Source organism: Hippocampus zosterae, chromosome 12 (genome assembly GCF_025434085.1).
Source record: "Hippocampus zosterae strain Florida chromosome 12, ASM2543408v3, whole genome shotgun sequence".
Taxonomy (NCBI): Eukaryota; Metazoa; Chordata; class Actinopteri; order Syngnathiformes; family Syngnathidae; genus Hippocampus; species Hippocampus zosterae.
In genome coordinates this window covers 8238609-8260595 of record NC_067462.1, presented here as the reverse complement: position 1 = coordinate 8260595, position 21987 = coordinate 8238609, and the positions used below count along the sequence as shown (strand labels likewise).

The window sequence follows — 21987 nt, the reverse complement described above, 5'->3', positions numbered from 1 at the left end:
TTTGATTTTCACCACATTGTAACTAAGACTTGTATCAAGTTTTTATAAAAAAAGTTTGATACGAGTGCTGTTTTGTTCACGTCATATGGAGTGCACATGCAATGAGTCAACCAAATGATGGTGCGGCAGCACGTTTTTCACACGGGCATCTTTCAGATGTCTTGTAGCTTTATTTTTTTTTCTCCAAATTTGTAAAAGATTTTATCGACATAAGCCATAAAATTTTTTGTCCTCGTCTCTCCAACAAAAGCCAAAGCAAGTACCCCTCGTTTACATCGCTCCAAGTCCAAGTTAACACTGAAAACCAATTATGCTCTCTTCTGACATAAGAATATTGCACTTAATCTCACACACCACCCACCTCTCACAGATGATGTATAAGGACACCTTTGCATTCAAGCACACGTAGTTCGCCCTTTTACATAAACATTGGTAACAAAGTCTCTTTAAAAAAAAAGTGGTGGGAAGTGGGGCTTCAAAAGGTAGTATTCTACACTTGTACAAAGAAGTGCTCTCCAGCAAAAAAAAAAAAAAAAGTCACCCGCCTACGGCTCGTCCTCGTTTTCTTGGCCTGAACCTTCGGAGCGTTCGCCTTCGAGACGATCTGAAAAAAGGTCAGAAGTTTGAGGGTGCGGAGGTAAAAAGTTGAAGAGCATGTGCAAAATGTGTACCTGATCGGATGTGATTGAGGGACGCCAGCATTCGCAGCATGAAGGAAGCAGGCACTGTGATTGTGTTCCTCGTCTCCTCCAGCATCAGCTCATTCCTTGTTATCACCTGGCAGAGGGAGCCAGTAAAAGGGAAAAAAATGTTTTAAAGGTGATATATTATGAAAATGTTACTTTTGAATGGCTTGTATAAAAAATAGTTGACAGGTGGGCAGGCACTCAAGTAAAATTAAGCACTTAAATACAGTAAATGTTTGACAGGCAGTTTTCTGAAAATGTGCCGGGGAAACAAACGTTCCACACTTCTGCATAAAACATTGGGGTTAATTTACAGAACAACCGCTACCAAGATTTTCCGCCCATGACCCGGTCAGCTCGGCTGGCCAAAGTTCCAAGGCCACTTTTGAGTGGTATCCGAAAAGAAAATCATGCATCACCCACCACGGGTGGAGACACCACTTGCTGTAATTACAAAGGCAAAGGGGAAGCAGAGCCTTCCGGAGCTGAGATTCAAACCCAGAACCTGAAAACTGAGGCGCACATGCCATCTCCACAATAATTTGCTTGCATTTTACGGCTGGCTATTGTACAGACTTTTCAAACTTGGGTCATCGCTGAAGTCTCAATTGTTGTACCTCATCAGCAAGAACCCTGTTGAAAGATGGCGACTGCTCCAGCGGGGACCAGATCTTGATGTTGTAGTCTATTCCGGACGAAGCCAAAACTGGACAGGAATAGGGAAACGACGAGTGCGGTGGAGTGACGGTAGAAGGTTCCGAGCGGGTTCCGAGAGGGACTCACTGGGGTCGTAGGGGTGCGGCTGTAGACAGTTGACCACGTGGTTGTCTGCCTCCAACAGCATGAGGTGCTCGGCGGTGTGCCGGTCCCAGATGAAGATGTGGCCGCAGTCGGAGCCGCTCATCACGAACTTGTTGCCCCAGAAGCAGGACTCCTTTATCTGGCACAAGAAAAACATTAGTCGACTTACTATTTAAATATGACGGGTTTAGAGATTAGAATTCCCAAGTGTGAAATATATACTGTACGTTTAACTTTACAATGTTAAATTGTCACCTTCAACGTTGCCTGTACACTTAAGGAAATTTGTTCCACCATTAAAAAATATTCCAAATGCTGTAATTACAAACAAAATGATTATTAACATGCCGTACGGTGCTCTAGTGGGGAGCGCTCTGCTTCATAGCTCTTAAATTCTGGGTTTGAATCTCGGCTCTGGCCTTCCTGTGTGCAGTTTGCATGTACTCTCCGCTCTTGTGCAAGGTTTTCTCCGAGTACTCCGACTTCATCCCGCATTGCAAAAAACACAAACGTTAGGTTCGTTGAAGACTCTTAAATTGGGCGTGAATGTGATTGATAGGCGAGCAGTCTCGGGTCCCTCACTCAAAATCGGCTGGGTTAGGCTCAAGCTCCTGTGTGACCCCCCCCCCTGAGGTCAAGCGCTCCAGAAAACGGAGGCAGAAAGCAGCCGGGTGCGTACCATGGTGCGAGAGTTGCGGTGGCCCTTGTACACCATTTTGACCGAGGGCCTCCTGATGTTCTGCGTCTCGCTCTCCTCCATCTCTCTTCTCTCCTTCCTCCTGCGAAACAGCTCCTGGATGCGAGCCGCCGCCGAACGTCTGGAACGCGAGGACAGGGTGTGAGTCAACACGCGTGCCGCTTTTTAGTAACCTCATGCTTCTGATTTGGATGAAATCAAGCTTGTAACAGGCAAAAAAAAAAAGTCACTGGAACTCAAGCTCACAATATCATGACCTCAGCGTTAGGGGTGGGGCAAAATATTGTTGTGTCTCACATTGTTTGATACAGTACCACACATACAGGTATGTCTTCCTCGTCTTTAGGTTGCGACTGCCTATGCCAGGGGTCCCCAAACTTTTTCCTGTGAGGGCCACATAACTTTTCCCTTCTCTGATGGCGGGCCGGTGTCAGTTTATAAAAAAGGTGCCGATCGTAGGGGAGCTTAAAAAAATTATTGTTTTCCAGAAAGCCACACATAACCAGGCTTTCCAGGTTCTTTACAGAAAAAAAGTCAGGAAACAAATAATAACACTATTAATGAAATAAATAATAACTAAATAACCCTCTCCGAGTTCTTCACAGAAAAAACAGGAAATAAATAATAACTAAATAACTCTCTCTGGGTTCTTCATAGAAAAAAAAAGCCATGGAACATTAACTTTCTGTTGTGCCATGCACAATCTTAACAGATAAAAGTTCAGCTCAGTTGTCAGAGCAGAATCTCTCTGACACATATGAGCAGTCTCTTAAAGTTCTTGTGTTCCTTCCTTATAATCCTTTTGTAGGTTCCAGTCGGCTTGTAGACACCGCTGTTTGCAGTTAGGGGTTTTTTGGGGCGTTTTTAACACAGTGACGGGTCATTTTGACCCGAGGACAACAGGAGGGTTAGAGGGCCGGGCCAAATGTGCTGACGGGCCGTATCCAGCCCACGGGCCGTAGTTTGGGGAACCCTGGCCTATGCCATAATTTGACCAAGTATTATGTAAACAACCTTTAAAAACATGGTTCATTACTAATTAGATTCCATTTCAGTTTTCAGGGTTCATACTCTGAAAACTTAATTTGACAACCAAAAGCCATTATCAAGTGGCTTAAGGTAGTCAAATTGAAGACTTAAGACTTTTTCAAGCCACTTGCCTGAAATGAGCGACCCCAGCTGTCACACATACACACAACTAAATGTTTATTCATGGTTCAACTGATTACAAACTAGATTATGCTCCTAAAATGCAAGACGTCATGTGAATTAATCAAAATCTGGCATTTATAGGACATTTGAAGTGAATTAAATGTTATTGGAGGAAAATTAAAACTGCCATTTGTGAAACTCAATGTCCTGTATTGACACCGATTAAGAAGCCAACGATTTGGGGTACTGATTATTGCCAAGAATTACCAGTGGCAGCTTTGCTCAAACTAGCTTAAATAATGTTATTATTAAGAATTATTGATATTCATTGATGTGATGGCACTGACCATGTTAATGATATCTCACAAAATAAATTGGGAAACAGATCAGTACCAAGATACAACAACACTTCACAAACATCGAAACATTTTCAAATGCTCACTTTGACAACATTCCTAGAAAAATCACAATGTCCCATCACAGAACAAGCCTCCGAGCTAACTTTTGTGGTCCTTGGGGGCTACCTGGTGTCTGTGGGCACCTTGTCGGTGACTCCTGCTCTATAGTAATGAAGCCCATGTGTTATTACTTTGTATGAGTAGGATTATTTGTTTTATATTATGTGAGAGGATGCGTCTATTTTTAAGATTCAATAACATGTGATACGCTTGACGCGCATCAATATTTACATCAAAATCTTAATTTTTGGAGCGGAAGGTGGGGTTGCAATACATTAATTATTGGGCGATAAGATGGTCGACTGGTTAAGCACGTTCCCCTCACAGTGCAGAGGTGCAGCATTCGATTCCTGGTTCCGGCCGTCCTGTCTGGAGTTTGCATGTTCTCCCCGTGCCTTCGTGAGTTTTCTCCCACATTCCAAAAGCATGCATGGCAGGTTAATGGAACACTCCAACTTGTCCTGAGGTGTGATCGTGAGTGCGAGTGCTTGTTTGTCTCTGTGTGCCCTGCAATTGGCTGGCAACCAGTTCAGGATATACCCCGCCTGCTGCCCCAAGACGGCTGGGTTAGGCTCCTGCACCCCCCCGACCCTCGTGAGGATAAGCGGCTCCGATAATGGATGGATATTGATTCCCCCCACACAATCGCTGTATTGTGAAACAATAGTATTAGGATTGTCCCGATCCAACTGACATGACAATTTGGATTGTTGATCTTTTTTTAAAATTTGCATTACAGAGACACTGGATCGGATCTCAACAAATACTCAAAATCAAGTAACTGGGACTCTGACGCAAAAAAAATTTCAGTAATATATGCTTGTCCATCAGTAGTTTGAGTCCGGCTCGGTGCATCACACACTCAGTGGCGTGAGTACCTACATGCAGTTAGTTTGGTATGTGTGCACGCGTGTGTAGTAGTTGCCCTCATGACACACAATGTTACCTGATCATTCTATCTCCTACAGCAGATCCTCTGGAATTTAGTCTAAATGTGCAGTATGACAAACAATGATAAAACTTGACGAATGTGATAAAGCAGATATTGAGATTGTGAGAGTCGAGCTGTCGAACGTACCTTTGGCCCTGTCCTCGAAACCTGGCTGACGGGATCAGGATGGGGTCGTCATCGCTGTCGTCAGAGTCCTGGTTCCTCCTTGCGGGCTGGCTCCGGTTCTCATCCACCACCGAAACCACATCCGGCCCATCCTCCCCCGGGGGCTCTTGTCTCCGGCAGTCCCCCGAAGTTTCCGCCGGCGGATCAGCAGGACTCCTCTCTTCAGACGAGCCTTCCGTTGGCTCACCGGCGGCCGGCCTGTGGCGAGCACCGGAGCAGGAGGGGTCGCTCGGGGGATCCATGTTCCCTGAGGTCCCACTCTGATGCCCTGAAGAGTCAATTGCAGCTGAAGGGAAAAGATTCATACACTTAAGTGAATGAACTCATCACGGTTCAAATTAAAATGAAAGACAATAAAACACATGGGTCTTAACTTGAATGATGAGGCGGATGAAACATTTGTTGACTTAGTCACAGTAGTGTAAAAATAACATAACTAAAGAAAAACTCCTTTACCTCCACCAACAAGTGATATTCGAATCTACATTTGTATGTATTCAGGAGAAAGAAATCCACACATTTTTATCCATCTCGGGGGGGGCGGCCATTTCACCACTTGCTGTCGACTGAAAATGACATCATTGTTGTTCAGTGCTCAGGTCAGGACCAATCACAGCTCACCTGTTTTTTTGAGTTTGGTCATATGAGGACAGTGGCGGTTAATCTGATTGGTCGGCCACATTGTGAACAAGGGCCACCAATCAGCAGAGAGCAAGGGAGAGCAACCGCACACATGCAGGAATTAACCACAACACGAAAAAAAGAAAAACAAACAAACAGCCACGAGTTATCGTGGACCGTAACAATCATCGATATGTTCATCAATTTTGATTGCAAAGACATTACTCACGTTCCAGCGCAGGGTTCTCTGTGGACACACTCTGTCGGCTCTGCCCTGTGTCAGATGCTTTGGGACCGCCCCTGCCCTGAGAACTGGATGCGCTGCTGCTCCTGAAGAAGCAAAATCATTTCACAACATTTTCTCATCATCGGATCGGTTGTTGTAATGCAGACTAAAAACTGTACAGTTTCAAATCCAATGTCTTCCGTGGGCTTACCACTCATCAGTGAAGTCCAGCTTGATGGTACTGGCGGTGGTTCCTTCTGAGCTGTAGTGCAGACTGAGCACCGGTTCCGCCGCGCCGGATCGGCTGGTGCTGGAGGTGGAGGGAGAGCTGCAGATGGCTGGCAGAGGAGGGTCGTCCGGCTGTGAAACAGATACGCCACCTGTGAGGCGAAAGCAAACACACAACACATCAACACGAGCGGTTCATTAGTGCAGTTAAAATAATCTCAATCAATAGATATAAATGTTGTGCGCGTCCGTGTCGATGCCACTGGACGGGGCGACGCAAGTGGTGCCCTCTCTATAACGGTTTCAAAACGCACCTTGCTGCTCATCCAGAGTCATGGATCCCAGCTGCTTGTTTACCACCGATGAAGGGGAATCTGCAACATATGAATAAATAAAAAAAGATGTGTCCAAAAAAAAAAAAAAAAGATAAGCACCACCTGTGGGCCAAACATTGGAGCTGCACAGTCACGATGCAGAGGAATTGGAACGCAAGCGACCGACTCATTGCATTGCGATGTTGTGCCCTAAATTAATTAAACAAGAGAAAAATTAAGTCTATCACAAATTAGTTGTTGCACAACACCAGCAACAAATCTAACTTTGCTATAAACTGCCTTGTGAGAGAACATGAATACAGTATCTCTAACTCCTACTTAGCAACGTAGTCAACGCTCCTCGACCTTCCCTCACCCATGACGCCAAACATGCAGTGAGCACAACAGCAATCAGGCAAAGTTAACTTTTTGAAGAAAGGACTTCAATTGTGTTTTTAAAAGATATTAAACTGACAGCAAAGAGGACAGTCTACTGTGTACATGCTCGGGCCACTCTAAAAAGGGTTAGGGCTGCAAGTAAAACCGCAAGAAGTAATACAGCGCGGTGGTGGAGAGCAATTTTAATGGGCTCCTGTACAGCCTGTTCAAGATGGGATTTGTTTCGGGTTATTTGAGGTACTGCAGTATCTGAGCAAGGACACCTGTGAAAATTGTGAATGCGGCACCAAACACCAAACACTCACTTCTCCTCAACTTGGTTTGATTAAAGTAATTGTAAATGTCGAATAAGAATTCTAAATGTCACACACCAAGAGAGTATTGACCACATCTAGTTACCTGATTACGGAATGTCCTGTCGCTGTGCGTAAGCAGTATTAGTTGCTGGTTCTGTGTTATGTCCACGATGTGCCAATTTTGCAGGATTGCTGTGCGATAGACATTTTTCTGTCCTTGTCTGACTCAAGCCATCCCGCCAACAGGCCACGTTTGGGTATAGTACAACATTAGAGCCATATTGTAAATGGTATATTGCATAATGGCTGGGACACGGGTGTGCGGTTTCACACTCTCCTCTCCCGTCCCGTTGTTGTGAATGAATGAAATAGATATTGAAGTAAAAGAGGCTAGTGGCATGTTAATAAGCACAGGGAGGTATTTCTGTGAATGGAGGAAGGATCACAAAGGGATTAGTGGTCATTGTGGAGCCTAACTGGCTCAACGCAAGCATGTCGAGGGGAAGATGGCAAGGGGAAGGGCCAGGCAAAAAAAAAAAAAAAAAATGACAAGAGGGGAATGGGGTGAGGGAAACCTGTATGGGGCTGCATCTCAGGAGCAGCAGTGGCGTCCAGTCTTTCAGGGAGTGTAGAGGAAGAGGAGGAGGAGGCAGAAGAAGGGGTCGCTCGCCGCCCCTGCCCTGGGGGGTCGGCCAGGCGAAGTAACCTCTGCAAACGCCTACACACTAAACTTATGGGCAGCCGATGAGGGCCATACTCTGACGGAAAGGCGAAGGGAGAAAGGGTGGAGGTTATGGAAGGAGGAGGGGCGGGGGCATAACAGGAAATGGAGGACATGTTGCTGAAGGAGAGGAACGCCCACACACGTACTCAAACATTACAAAGAGATGTATGATGACCTTTTTTTTCTCAAATGCCTTCATCAAAATGGCCCGACAATTAGAAGAATAACCCTCTCGAAATAGCTCACCCCCTAAAAAAAAACCTTCAACAGCATAGCCATGAATGTTTGAACCAGAGTTTGACCCAGAGAAAGAAGATTTTCCCATGTCACCTTTTATAATATACATGACAGGTAGACACTTACCGGAGGGTGCCGTTTCCGACATGGTCGTTGCCGTGGTCCCTACAGTCGGGGTCTGTCTCCGTGACTCGGAGGATGAAGGTGCTGACCTCTCAACTGAGGATGCGCTGGAAGAGGCAGAAGGGACGGTAGCGGCTGGCGACGACGCAGACGAGGAAGAGGACACAGGCGAGGGCGCCACTGCAGGAGGACTGCTTTGTACGTCCGAAGAGTCGGCTCCCGCTGGCCTCTCGGGGGCGCTGGTCCCCCGGTTGGCAACCCTTTCAGTGGCAGCGGGAACAGCCATTGCTGGAAGCAAAGCGATTTAAAAGAGTAAGTATCACACGCCAAATAAACAATTTTTAGGTAAAACCATACTGATTTTTTTTTTTTTAATTAAAAAAATTCACCTCGGGATCGCGACTGAGGGCGAGTTCCTCGACTGCTCTGAGCCTCACTGGCTTCTTCGAACCAGCGTGACAACATATCCGACATCCTCTGCATAAGGGACACGTTGGGGCTCTGCTCCCCTAAAGGGGGAAAAACAGAATGTATGTGTCGCCGTCTTTATCGTAAGAAAATCTTGTCAAATTGACACTAACAATAACCATGAATACTATGTTATTACCTCGGGCAAGTCCTGAGATGTGTTCCTCATATTTGAACTCATTTCTGCACATTGTGTGGGTGTAGTGAATGATCGGATTATGTTTGTGTGACCTTATTCTGAGCCGTTGGAAAAACAGCCACGGGAGATGCATTTGCAGGTGTCGTAGCGGTGGCGGTCAACAGTGATAAACATACCATCTCGCTCCCTCTCGCTCTCGGGACGAGCTCGGGGTCCGGTGTCTGACCAGTCACCTCGCAGACGGAGGCGCTTCACCGGCGGCTGCCTAAGCTGCGGAAAGACACGCGCACGAGCGCACGCACGGAGAGATTAGCAGTTCGTCAGTCAAAGCGTGTTCAAAAATAGCCGCGCTGCCAAAGCCAAACGGCGCACATCTCCGTCAGTCTACCACTCTGCCCGTTCCCATGCTGTCCCCATCGCTGCAAGGGCCAGAAATAGAAGAAGATGGAGGTCCTAAAGAGTATCGACCACTTCAATGAGGAAGTCACGCACACTCAATCAGAGGAAGTCGAGATAAATGTGGAGGAGGGGGCGGGGGACACACACACTCACCACACCAGTTCTAACAGAACATCCACTCGAACTATTTGAGGCGAGTGGGAACACAGTGTGCATGGGTTGCTCTATTTGGAAAGGAATGTTGGGTCGCCATCTCCCCACAGCTGAACTCACGAGGCTTTGAAACACTGGCAGCATGATGGAGCACATTTCGGACGCAATTCCTCGGACAGATCCCCTTTCTAAAGTATGTGCTCCCATGTCATGACCCCCATTGGTCGACGGGAGGAAAAAAAACACCGCATCCGCAATTCAAACAAGACCACAGGAGGCCTTTTTTCTTTTCGCCTGATTTTCGGGAGCCAATCTAGCTACATTTAGAGGACATTTTTCTCAACGGGATCATCACAAGCCACATCGACATTCTCTGGAAAAGCCACCCCTTTTCCATGTTGCTGTTCTGTATAAATGGTACCGAAATAGAACGGGCGGGGAACAAAGTCGACCTGGTGCTTTTCCACCTTGGGTCAAATGCCATCTGTCAAAAGAATGAAAATATTACTTTCTAAATACATTCTACACCAGGGGTCACCAACCTTTTTGAAACCAAGAGCTACTTCTTGGGCACTGATTAATGTGAAGGGCTACCAGTTTGATACACACTTAAATAGTTTGCCAGAAATAGCCAATTTGCTCAATTTACCTTTAACTCTATGTTATTATTAATAATTAATGATATTTATCTTTGTGAAAACACTGATCATGTTAATGATTTCTCACAACAAATATATAGAAACAGATAAATATCAATATGCAACACTTTATTTTTATATTTTTCAAACATTTGAAAATGATCACTTCTACAACAGTATTATGAAATCACAATATCCCATTTTAACTAGCTAGCCACTAACATTTTTTAACAAATCATGAATTACTTTGCACCATGTTTGTACAAATAATAACTCATGTAAAATACAAAAATCAACTCTCAAATTTTTAAATAAATCATGTCACACTTTGAACTGGACACCAAATCTGTTATCTGTTTCTATGTCAATTAGTGGGAAGCCTGGCATTGCATGCTGTTAACCAGTGTGTTGTACTCTGGTGTGTAACTTGACACTGCAACTCTGAGTGAGTCTTGCAGATGTGCATCAGTGAGGCGTGCTCTGTGTTTGTTTTTGATGAAGTTCATGTCAGAAAAGGCTGATTCACAAAGATAAGTTGAACCAAACAGGCTTGCAACCTTCATAGCTGCTGCGCATACACCACTGTACTTTTCTGTGTCAAGAAGGCACCAAAAGTTTGGTGCAGCCTGATGGGCTTTGAGGTGGAGGTCATTTTGCAGTGTTACAATTTCAATCTCCACCTGTTCAGCATCCAGGCTGAATGTTGCACTTAACTGCTCAGCAATACATGATATGTCCACGTTCATGAAAGGGTTAGAAATGAACGACACACATGGCTCAAGCTGATCCAGGTCACAAAACCTGTTCTCAAACTCTTGACCAACTCTGTTTATGACCTGAGAGTACTTTTCTGCAACTTTGTCAAAAGCCTCAGATGCAGAAGCATTGTCTTTCAGCACCATCTGCACAGAGGGAAAGTGCAGCACTTTTTTTCTCTGTAAATGCACAGAGAAAAGGCTCATCTTAGCTTTAAATGCATTTAAAGCACTTATCATATCGGCAACAGTCTTACCTTTGCCTTGCAGCTCACAGTTCAAACTGTTCAGTTTCCCAGTAATGTCCGTTAAAAATGCAAGGTCATCATCATTACTTCTTTGACAACATCCCCGTCTGTAAATGCCTTCTTTTTCTTAATCAAGAATTGCGTAGCTCTAAACGAGGCTTCGGTTGCTTTTTGGGAGTTTTTAACCGGTCTAGTGAAAAAAGACTGCCGTTTGCACAAAGCAGCCTTTAACTCACGGGCTTTCTCTGCTCGCAGTGCGCTGCCCGGTGGGTAGTTAGCGTGGTAACTTGTGTGACACGTAGTGAAATGTCTCTCCACATTGTGCCGCTTTGCTACCGCCACAGTTGCCCCGCAAATGAGACACACGCAGGATCCTTTCACAGTGGTAAAAAAAAAAACTCTCCCTCCCATTCGTCGTGAAAATGATATGTTTTCTTTCTTTTTTCTGCCATTTTTTGGGGTAACTCTTCTCCTCAGTTTCGTTGCGTCTGCTAGCTTGTTTGTATGAGCGCAACAAACGCTATGAACTATACTAGGTCAGAGTTCATTTATATTAAACACAAAAAACATTTTAAATTTTAAGTGTTTTTATATATATGTTGTCATTTGTAAGTTACATGCAAGTCTGATTTAAACAACAATAGCAAAAAAAAATAAAAAATAAAAAATAGAGGCAGCTCACTGGTAAGTGCTGCTATTTGATCTATTTTTAGAACAGGCCTGCGGGCGACTCATCTAGTCCTTACGGGCGACCTGGTGCCCGCGGGCACCGCGTTGGTGACGTCTGTTCTACACAATATAGAAAATTGCTGAACACTGACAACTATGTACAATAGCCTTCAATTGTGGTGTGATAGAGTTCAACAATTTTTGACCATTAACGGCCCGCCGGCCAAGAGGAGTCCAGGTTAGCATGCAGGCTGGGTGGTGCCTTGCCCCCCTCTCGTCACGGAAAAAGCCGAGGGATTAACAGGTGCGATATGACATATTCCAGCCACCAGAGTCTTTCGGCGGATACCTTTTCAGGGCACAAGCGCGGAGCGGAGCATTTGCATCGAGATGCTAGACGGGTGTCTGGCTGCGCTTGACCAGGAAATTCCTGCGTCGCAACCCCCCTTTACCCATCATGAGGAAAAGCACCATAGAAAATGGATGGATGGGCAAACTAAAGCTACGCTAATGTACTGGAAGACACAATTCTTCTGGTGCTTACCTCCTCCCTCCTCTCCTCTGAGGGGCCCTTCAGCTCTCGCGCTTGGTCGTCTTTGGGGTCAAACAGGTAGATGTAGTCGGATGAATAGCTGACCAGCACCTCCTGGCCATCCTCGCTGTAGCACAGCGACGTCACGCGACACGACTTATTGGACAGATGAGCGGGAACGAACCTCACGCACATGCCCGTCGTCCCCCGGCCCATGTAGTTGCCTACAAAAGGGAGAAATTGCTTTATCACGTTAACTTTTCACATTTCAGGGAACGAAATGTAAACGTATGGAATTTGGTTACTTTCTGGCCTATAATATTTTCCCCCAATCCTCAATCAGATGAAAACGATGTAATTGGACCTGAATTCCGATCACGTGACCAGACCCCAGGGAATCTCAAGTGTTTTGTTTTTTTTTTTTAAACAATGGTAAAACCGCGAGAAGCTTCACCCTAACAAGCATCTAGGCGACGTCCATTTGGCGAAGAATAAGCCAGTGCTAAATGAAGTCAAATTAAGAGAGAGAGAGGACTGCATGCGGCAGGGGATTTGAACCATTCCTACAACTGCAGGACGTGTTTGTTCACAGTCAAACTTCGGCAGTCAAAGAAAGGCAACAAGTCATTATTTTCCCTGCAGCCGCAGTGCAGACTTTACCTGTGGCCCTGGTGCCGAGCAGCCGTCTGTCGTAGATGCGCACAGAGCTGTCCGAGCAGCCCACCGCCAAGTAGTAGGGCATCAGCGGCGAGATTGAGATGGACGTTGCCGCTCTGCGGCAATTGATCAGGATGTCCTGTCAAACACCAAAGTGAAACACCGCTAGAAAGCAGAATTCCTGATCGTTTATTATGGCTCGACACTGCAACCGTTCCGTTCGCAAATGCTCCCATTTTTTTCAATGCGTGCCGGTAAAAACTTAATCCGGTCGCACAGCTCGAGTGCATGTTTTAATACCGCCCTCCGATACGTACAGCGAAGGCCCGCCAACTCTGTGTCCGTCTCTCACACGGCACACGGAAGATGGAAGGCGCATCAGTTTAAATCCTTCCTGTCTACACTCAGGCTGCTACTACATCTGGTGTTGTGGTCTGACATTGCATCTTTGCAAATTACAATATTGATATTTTGAACCTGTATCAATATCCGTAAGTTATTGGCAATGTGAGAAATAACGGTGCCATGTATCAAAGTATCAAGATGATATGAAACTATACCAGTATCAATTTCTGTTGTCGGCATATCAACACTGTACATGAGAAATAACTGTGATATCATATTGTGATTTTATCCCACCTCTCATGTTCAATAATTTCCAACATTGATTATCCTCGTTAGGGTTGTGAGAGAGCTGGAACTGAGCTATGATAACTTTGGGTAAGAGACTATGGACTGGCCGTGAGCCAATAGCAGAGACAACCCCCTCAAACCATCATTCATAGCCAAGAACAAATTCAAGTCTTCAATGAACACAACGCCAGTTAAACCTTATGAAAACTAGTGGCGGAATCCCATACACTGTGCAACAGTTCTGACGATTTCAACCACGCCGCACTTGTTTCCCAAAAAAAGCCTCTTTTTAGAATGTGGAAGGAAGCAGAGACCACAAGCGCATGCAAACTCCACATAGCAAGTGAGGAGACCCCCATTGCGCGTGTGTGCCGAATGAACTGCCCAGCACGCGTAATGCAATCTCGAAAATACCGAGTCAGGTGCAAAACAAGAGATGCCGTGAACGAAACATGAGTTTTTTGGAGCAGGATGACATCAACTCGAGTTAATTACCCGTCCAACAAAAAAAACGAAGGGTGGTGGTTTCTTTCTCAGGTGAACAGTAAACATCGGACAAATTGTGAGATGTGAAACGGATGTCACCGTACGTCTTTGCAGTCCTCTTTCGTGCAGCTGGTTTTCATGCGGAGGTCGAACCATCGCACAGTGCCATCCTCTCCACAGGACAGGAAGGTGTAAGGGTCGTTTGGTACTGTCATAATCTGGCGACGCAACAAACGACTACGTGAGGAAAAAGAGCGTCACCAACAGAGGGATTTGTGACGCCTTTTTGTTTACCTCATAGGCGGTGCCATAATGGCAGGTAAACTGACACTGTCTGTTGAACTCGGCACTCTTTTCTGTGTGGGTATAGTAGAGGATTCCATCCCCGGAGCAGGAGATGATCTCCTGGTCGTTGGTGTGAGGCATGAACTTTGCACTGAAGATATTGGCCCGGTGGCCAGAGCGGATGGACTTTTTGACCTGAAGACGTCAGGCAGAAACAAGATGGCGCTAAAAAGTGGGAACAGTTAGTTTCATCTCGGGCGGCAACTAATGATTATTTAAATGATCGATTCATCTTCTCATTATTTTGGCAACTAATCAATAGTTCTGATTTATTTTTTAAAAAACATGGGTTTTTAATGTTGCTAGGTGGAAATAGGAATGTTGAAAAACGAAGCGCTATCATGAACTCACAGCATTACACATACGCCTTACGTCAAAGGGAGAAACGTTAACAGTTTTAACTTGTTTTGTTTTTTTAAACATTATTTCAACTTCCTTTGTTTTCCTATTTTACAAAATGTTCTATGCAGACCTTTTTGTTGTACGGGTTGGTAATGGCCAGGAAGGTGTCATCTGAACCTGACAAGATGTATTCGCCCGTATCGTTCCATGATATCGTGTTGACCTGCAGTGAGTGGAAGAGTCAGCACACAGTGAACAGAAATACTGTGAGGAAAAACTCAAGTCGGTTTATTGTCATTCAAATGTATCTTAAGTAATATTTATCAAAGAGTCAGACAATTTTTTCATGCATTTTAAAACTAAACCGTATGAAAGTATTGCGGCCGTTTTCCAGGGATCACACTTTTTTACCGTTCCGCAAACATTTCAATGCTTTCTCATGAATTCACCCAAACGCTCTTAAACAGTGAATCCGTAAAATGATTTGTTGTATCAGAGTTTTGGCTTGACAGAGGTAATGATAAAACAAGGGACAAGTTCAGATGCGCAGCCCGACAGTTTTTAGTGTTGGTGACACGGTTCGACATGTGACTCTTCTGTCAGTTCGGGTTTCTCTCGGCCTGAAGTCAACGGTCAAAAGGAGGAAGTACTCACACAGCCATCGTGTATGTTCAGCGTTGCCTCTAGTTTCAGTCTCTGAACGAACTCTCTCCTACCTGCAGATAACAAAGGAAATACGTTTTAGGACTTCTGCCAGTTGTAGGGCAAACATGCAAACGTGAGCAGTTAAGCCACTAATAACTCGCCGGCAGCCACCGGACGAAAGTGTCAATCAATCGCGTCATCTTTTGATCATGCGCGATTGTAGTAATGACGTTAACGTTGTATGAAGGATCATAACTTAAAAATGATCTTCACATTTTAAGGCGTGTTTATTATTCCCGTGAGAATAACATGAAAACCTGACAATTAAAATTGCACAACTTGATTATGTATATGGAGAAAAGTTAAAAAAAAAAGACATAGTGTGTTTAAAAAAAAAATTAAAAATAAAAAGTTTTTCAGCGAAACCCAGTGATCAAATGCTCCTGTCAAATGTGCGCTATTTTTTTCTTCTGAATGCATTTCCAAGGTATCAGATCAAGACTCAGAAAGATCGGGAAAATACAAAATCATGTAATTCGGACTCTGCTGCAAAGAAATGTGATTGAGACATCCCAAATAGAGTGGTTTACTTTACTTTTATCTTAAATGACAGTGAGAGGTGAACTAAACCCACAGAATGTTAAGGATAGACTTCGGGATAGAAAAAAAAGACATTTGAATTGGAAAATCATTTTATTTACTAGATGCATGTAAGCTCCAGTGTCTGAGAAGTGTTGTGAAACTCCTCCTCTTCCCTCACTCTGCAGAGCATAATTAATACCTCAAGATGAAGAGTCTGAGTGTTTGTTACACAATAACGATAATAATCATGAAATGGTTGAGTTACATTCATTTCAGTTAGCCTGATTTGTTAAAGTGAAGAAGCAATAAACTGTCAGCCACAAAAGTGCATGCTGAGTTTCTTCTATTAATTTATTGAACTGATTAGTCCAAATGTAATTTTATTTATTGCCACTATAAGCAAGTAAACGGTCAGATTTGATGGAATGTAAATGGATCTTTTAAGTGGTAACGACAATAAAACAAGGTAAACATTTTTATCTTGAGTTGAGTTCTTAAAACACTTCCTGTAGAATTAATAAAGATGTTGTGATGCCGACAGTTTAAGCCTGGAACAAATGAATTCACTTCATATTTTTTTCCACTTTTCAGGTTTTCCACAAGGTTCACAGTACAGAACTTTATATTCTTGGTCAACAAGCAGGCACAAAAGAGTGTTGCGTTTTATGTTTGTCCTTTCTTTTCTTCAGCATTGAGTTGGGTGAAGTGCATGTCAATGTTATGGAAGTGCATGATCTATTTTCTAAAGTTTGGGGATCTGGGGGAGAATCACATTTAAAATGCGAGTCCTGATTTGGAGAAAAAAAATCTAAGAATCCCCTTTTGCAAGGCAAAACTCTGGGATTGGAACACAACCCACAAGTTGTCCCCCCGTCTCCTTTTCCAGGCTAAATATAAACTGGGGCTGCTGCTGTTTTTGCTGCTTGTTTCTCTACTGCGGCTTCTGCAATGTAACTGAACACAATGAGAGCTTTAGGTTGTCAAGCTAAATACAGCAGTGACTAAAACTGCACCTGCCGTACCTATTCGGGGCTTCGGTCTTTACTGAGACCCAATCAGGTGTAAACAGCTTGACGACACAGTAGATAGGACCAATAAACAGCGATAAGTAATTCACTTCGTAAATCATGTGCACAGCAATTTCTCAAGAACATAAATCTGATCTGACAAAAATATAAGGTGAAATTATTCTGATATTTAGTGCATGTGTTAGACATGCAGTGTTCTTCTCTGTGGTAAACATTAGGCAGAGTAACATATCGGGAAGAGGGCGACATTCTACTACGTCCAAACACGCTAGCTTTCCCCACTTTGTTACATTCTTACCTAAATAATTTGTCCGAATGTTGTTTGGCTCGCTGTATCCGATGAGGCGTTTATTTACATCCCAGACCAGGTTCCCGGAGCAGGACATGGTGGCCGAGGGTGGCTTTTAATAAACAACAACATTGAAATTTAAGCTAACCGCCTCGGGGATTTCTTTGGCCATCGCTCCCTATCAGTCGGGACGATGCTAACGTTAGCTAGCCGCGACAGTGCAGAGTTTCATGACGGGAAGTGAGATGAGAAGGTCCTCGATTCCCGTCCCGGCAGTCGCTTCCTGCTTGTAGCCCGACAGCTCACCTACTCCCTGAGGGAGTAACTGTGTGTCCCGCAAGCCTGGCCTGCTTTATTTTGTCTAATAGGCAGGCGAACGATCAGCTGTGTCAAAACAACGCGATAAACTGCGAGGTTTAAGCAGGGGCGAGAGTATGCTCGATTTGTATGTCGTTGGTCAGGCGCGTGTGGGGCGGTACGCTAAGTGGTGGGAAGCAACGAAGTATACTGTACATACTATACATACTTTGCCGTACTTTTCAGGTATAAAAGGAAGCCACGGGTTCAATTCCGGCTCTGGCCTTCCTGTGTGGAGTTTGCATGTTCTCCCCAGGCCTGCGTGGGTTTTCTCCGGGTGCTCTGCTTTCCTCCCACATTCCAAAACCATGCATGGCAGGCTGGTTGAACACTCAAAATTGTCCCTAGGTGTGGGTGTGGGCATGAATGGTTGTTCGTTTCTGTGTGCCCTGTGATTGGCTGGCAACTGATTCAGGGTGTCCCCCGCCTACTGCCCGAAGACAGCTGGGATAGGTTCCAGCCCCCCGCGACCCACGTGAGGATAAGCGGATCGGAAAATCAATGAAGATTTATTCTCAAACATCATGGTCAAAAATGCACTTCCAAATAAACATTGACAGAACAAGTTGTCAACTTTATGTTAAGCGGGGTTGTTGGCATCTGTTGGATCTAACTAGTAAATTTCCCCAGTGTGGGACAAATAAAGGATATCTTAATCTTAAAGTAACTCTAGTGTAAATGACTTTTAAAACCAAGTATTGATGAACTAAGTTCTTTTAAAGCCAATAAATACTGTACATACCCAGGTGTGGAAAAGTACAGTAGGTGTACAGTTATTAAAAAAAGAGAGAAAACATACAATACTTATTAAAATGTCAAATATAATCTTAAAAAAATTGAAAAAATACATTCACCATATGTCCCAAATTTCACTGATGTCATACTAGTGTACACCTATTTTCGTTCCCGCACGTGGCTTGATACTGGTTAGCAATTTGAACCTAACTAATTCCATTTATGAAAATCATTCAGTGTCCCCGGTCACGACAAACATGGGACAACATCATGTCTACCATATTTTTGACAATGACCCTTGGAGGGTGCACGTCATGAGGTTGATGGTGCGCCACGCACATCTGCCAGGCATCCAGCAGCATGACGTCGAGACCCTTGAACATGGCACGCAGTACGATGTTCAGTTGCAGCGAAAACCAGTCACTGAAGATCAGACTGAGCTCCGGATTCAGCTCCCTGGGGTTGGCCGTGCGGACCACCACCAACGTGCCCGGCGTCCGGTCCAAAAGTCTCACCACTGCATTACGGATGTGCCGAAGGCGGTGTATGTATACCTCTACAGGGAAGGCGCTGAAGTGGGCCCAGACGCTGAGCGCCACCACCGTGTTGGAACCGCCGGTCAGGCCGTCCAGCTCATTGGCAATGTAGCGCAACTCGTGTGCCATAACAGAGGTGTAGGAGACAATGGGTGGGCCATGGAACCTGAACTTGAGCAGAATGTTATGGGTGGTGTCCACCGCCATAAAGGGCCCCACCCTTTGTGTACTCTCCTGGTTGAATTCCTTAATCCCTGCAGGGCAGAATGCAACAAAGCAAAAAAGAGGAATTAACTGCTCAAATGCAACACATACAGCGCATACAGTATTATATGTCGTGACAGAGTAAAATTATAAGCTTTTTATATCCTTCACAAAGTACTCTTTCACCTGGTTGTACATGGCTGTAATGGCTAGTTGGGAAATCCACATTTTTTTTAGGCAATTTGATATTGTACTGCACATCTTACACACTTAAATACTTATTTAATATATGATTATTTATACATTAATTTAAAATGACAAAGTATTAATTTGCATTCCAATAAATACTGTGGAATATTGGGTTTTATAGAAAATGCAAATCATTCAAGCTCGGATATCTGACTGCTGTGGCACAGTGTCTCCAACTCCAATTCCATTGAAGTTGGGACGTTGTATAAAATGTAAATAAAAACCGATCATAATAATTTGCAAATCATATTCAACCCATTTGTATTATTTGGTTCCTATATTCAATGCGAATCGATACGAAAATCGAGAAGCAACTTGGCATATGAGCAGCATTCATAATGAAATTGGAATTGTTCAATTTTGATCAATTCCCACTCCTGTTATTAAATTCGTACTCAAGTATATTTCAGAGAGTATGCCATTTTTTTACTGACTTAATTAAATGTGCCGAATCTTTATTACTACCTTGGCCATTTTATTTTTCAAACACCAGCATCACCAGAGTGTGAATACTTTTCCCGCTACTGTCCAGCGCGATAGCAAAACCACCACAAAGCTATGAGACACACTCACCTGGAAGCACAGAGACGAGGTACTCGTACCACTGGCGCACGGTGGAGTCGCCGTACATGTAGACCAACTTGTTGGCCAGACATTGAGTACTGGACGCCCCATCAAATTGGTGCATGTTGATGCCACCCAATGGCCTCCAGATTTCCTGGTAGTAGTATCCAGACGTTACCAGCTTCACCGGATCCAGTTTTTGACTGCCATTTTCTACAGTGATGGCAGACAAAATGTTGTGATTTATCCCCAAAAAGTTTGAATCATTATTCGGAATGTCAACAATACCTTTCCTGGAAGGCAGCACGATGATGGTGTCCGATGTGGAAGCATGGATGGGAACTTTAATGTTCACACCACTGATGTCAAAAAGTTATGGTTACAATGGGAATAGCAACAATGAGATACTACAAGGATACCGGTACTTGTGTGTGGATAAAAACAAGGAGAGCTATTCCAACGGTAACAGCCACCTCACTAAAACCGAACTCCCATCCTTCTATGACACTAGAAAGTACCCCAACTGGGATATGTGGGTCCACGGGTAGGTTGAAAGTTAATTCAAACATGTTGTACTCCTCTACTTCTACGAGAAACACAATTTTCAGGGTCAACAGATTGATCAGTTTAAAATGCCTTTTGAACACGCCAGTAAGCTGATCCATCCAACAGTGCCACTTGAGTCTATGGCACAGGAAAGGACCTCAAACGGGACTATGAGGCTTTTCGGGGGCCAGAGGATCGTCCCATTTGAAATTACTTGAAAATAAAAGTTGATACAAGGAGAAAACAGCTCATGTCAAACAATCACTGAGTGTGCAAACCTCTGAAAGAGCAACGCTTCCTGCTTGGTGATGATGTTTTTGAGGGAGCCCTCCTGGGTGTGACTGTTTCGGCTGTCGCAGCTGAGCATTTTGGGCTTGTAGCAATACCAAGGGTCACCGGTGTGAAGGTCCGTGTAGTTGCACAGTGGGCCCTGGTCTTGTGGCAGACACATGTTGCACACTTTCTTCTCAGAATGATTGCCTCTTTGAAAGATGCTGGAGAAGTACAGCCGATCGGGCCGTTTCTCCCTAAGCCGCTGCAGCACAGCGACGGCCTCGCTCGAGTGCACCATCATGACCACAACCTGAGCCGAGCCCTCCCAGAGCAGCGGGAATCGAGCCGAATAAAGTCCATTCTTGTGGTCCAGTACCTGCCCGGCCACACCCGCCTTGTATTTTGGGGAGTGTAACCGAGCCAACAGCAGATCGCCACCGTATCGCTTGGGTTTGCCCTTGAAGTCATGCAAATTGATCTGCACGTGCAGCTCGTCACCCACGTACCAATGCCGGTCATTTTTGGCAGGGACGATTGTAAACCGGCTATGAGCTGGGTCACTCGTCTCAAAAAGGTTGAGTGGTTCAGAGCTAGAGGGCGGCTGTGGCCAGGCGATGGAGTTCAACAGGTTATCTTCCTCTAGCTCTTCTTCAGGTGACAGTGGCTGGCGCAGGTGGGGACAAAAAGTGTGTCTGTGGTGAAATGTTGAGAGGCTTGCAGAGAAGTTTGATGACGTGAACTGATTCTTGACCTTGTACAGTGGTGATACTGTGTGGTACTTCCAACTCTGCAGAGATAACATGTTAAGTAATTAAAATGTGTTGATGTATTCCAAGCAAGAGACCATCAGGTGTACCACAGAAAAAAATTCCAGTTTTACTGAACTGGTCAGAAAACGATTTATCTCTGTTCGCCTGTCTACGCCAGCAACGCATCGTGGTCGGCAGAATATGTACTGCTTTTTCACAAGATGGCAGAAGGTACAGTTAACATGCTACCATTCATACAACCGAATAACAGCTGCATGCTCAACAAAACAAACACACGTTCCACACTACACTCTTGTAAATTTGTGACTAAACTGACAGGGGACTATCCTTATTTCAGTGGATATACCTTTTGTGGTTTGTGATATGTTTTTTCTTGAGGGAGGGGTTGCGTGGTGTTCCTTCAGAATCCGCGTACTCCAGTTCCCTCCCACATTCTCAAACCATGCATGGTAGGTTGATAGAGTTGATAGACAAACTCAAAGTTATCATGTTTAAAAGTTTCATTTGACCCATTGAAGTAACAAGGTATCCATTGTTTGTACCAAGAGATGTTTTGGCCTCCAGGTGCCCACTGAGGGGTATATCGGTGGACTGGGCTTAGAGGCATGACATGTAAATGAAGAAGGGAGTGTTTTTCTGATATATCACTTGTAATTTGCATACACG

The 21987-nt window shown here is 44.5% G+C and overlaps 1 protein-coding gene and 1 pseudogene across 4 annotated transcripts; both read right to left on the bottom strand.

Annotated features, from left to right (window-relative positions):
* Nucleotides 1–131: 131 nt before the first annotated feature.
* dcaf6 (ddb1 and cul4 associated factor 6) lies at nucleotides 132–17504 on the bottom strand. 4 transcript variants are annotated; one of them, XM_052083174.1, is made up of 21 exons: nucleotides 17097–17504; nucleotides 15198–15259; nucleotides 14674–14766; nucleotides 14151–14336; nucleotides 13961–14074; nucleotides 12741–12876; nucleotides 12093–12304; nucleotides 8863–8956; nucleotides 8469–8588; nucleotides 8083–8367; nucleotides 7571–7753; nucleotides 6301–6360; nucleotides 5970–6138; nucleotides 5762–5862; nucleotides 4873–5197; nucleotides 4741–4782; nucleotides 2167–2305; nucleotides 1470–1626; nucleotides 1304–1392; nucleotides 672–777; nucleotides 132–592 (listed from the first exon to the last, which is right to left on the bottom strand). In XM_052083174.1, the coding sequence occupies exons 1-21, from the start codon at nucleotides 17182–17184 to the stop codon at nucleotides 546–548; spliced, it is 2808 nt and encodes a 935-aa protein (XP_051939134.1). In that variant the 5' UTR covers nucleotides 17185–17504; the 3' UTR covers nucleotides 132–545. The 4 variants fall into 4 exon arrangements, with proteins under 4 accessions (XP_051939134.1, XP_051939133.1, XP_051939135.1 ...); XM_052083173.1 differs by having other exon boundaries at nucleotides 132–604; nucleotides 17097–17503; XM_052083175.1 differs by lacking the exon at nucleotides 4741–4782 and having other exon boundaries at nucleotides 132–604; nucleotides 17097–17503.
* A 908-nt stretch (nucleotides 17505–18412) lies between these two features.
* On the bottom strand, nucleotides 18413–21769 carry LOC127611379 (NXPE family member 3-like; annotated as a pseudogene).
* Between the last annotated feature and the right edge of the window lie 218 nt (nucleotides 21770–21987).

What these genes read in the sequence shown, in the direction of transcription:
- dcaf6 (XM_052083173.1), bottom strand. Translation starts at nt 17,184, where the DNA reads ATGTCCTGCTCCGGGAACCTGGTCTGGGATGTAAATAAACGCCTCATC. An exon ending in GCTCGGCACCAGGGCCACAG is followed by an intron (nt 12,305 to 12,740) that starts GTAAAGTCTGCA and finishes TCCCTTTTGTAG; the next exon opens with GCAACTACATGGGCCGGGGG. An exon ending in GACTCTGGATGAGCAGCAAG is followed by an intron (nt 6,139 to 6,300) that starts GTGCGTTTTGAA and finishes TTCGCCTCACAG; the next exon opens with GTGGCGTATCTGTTTCACAG.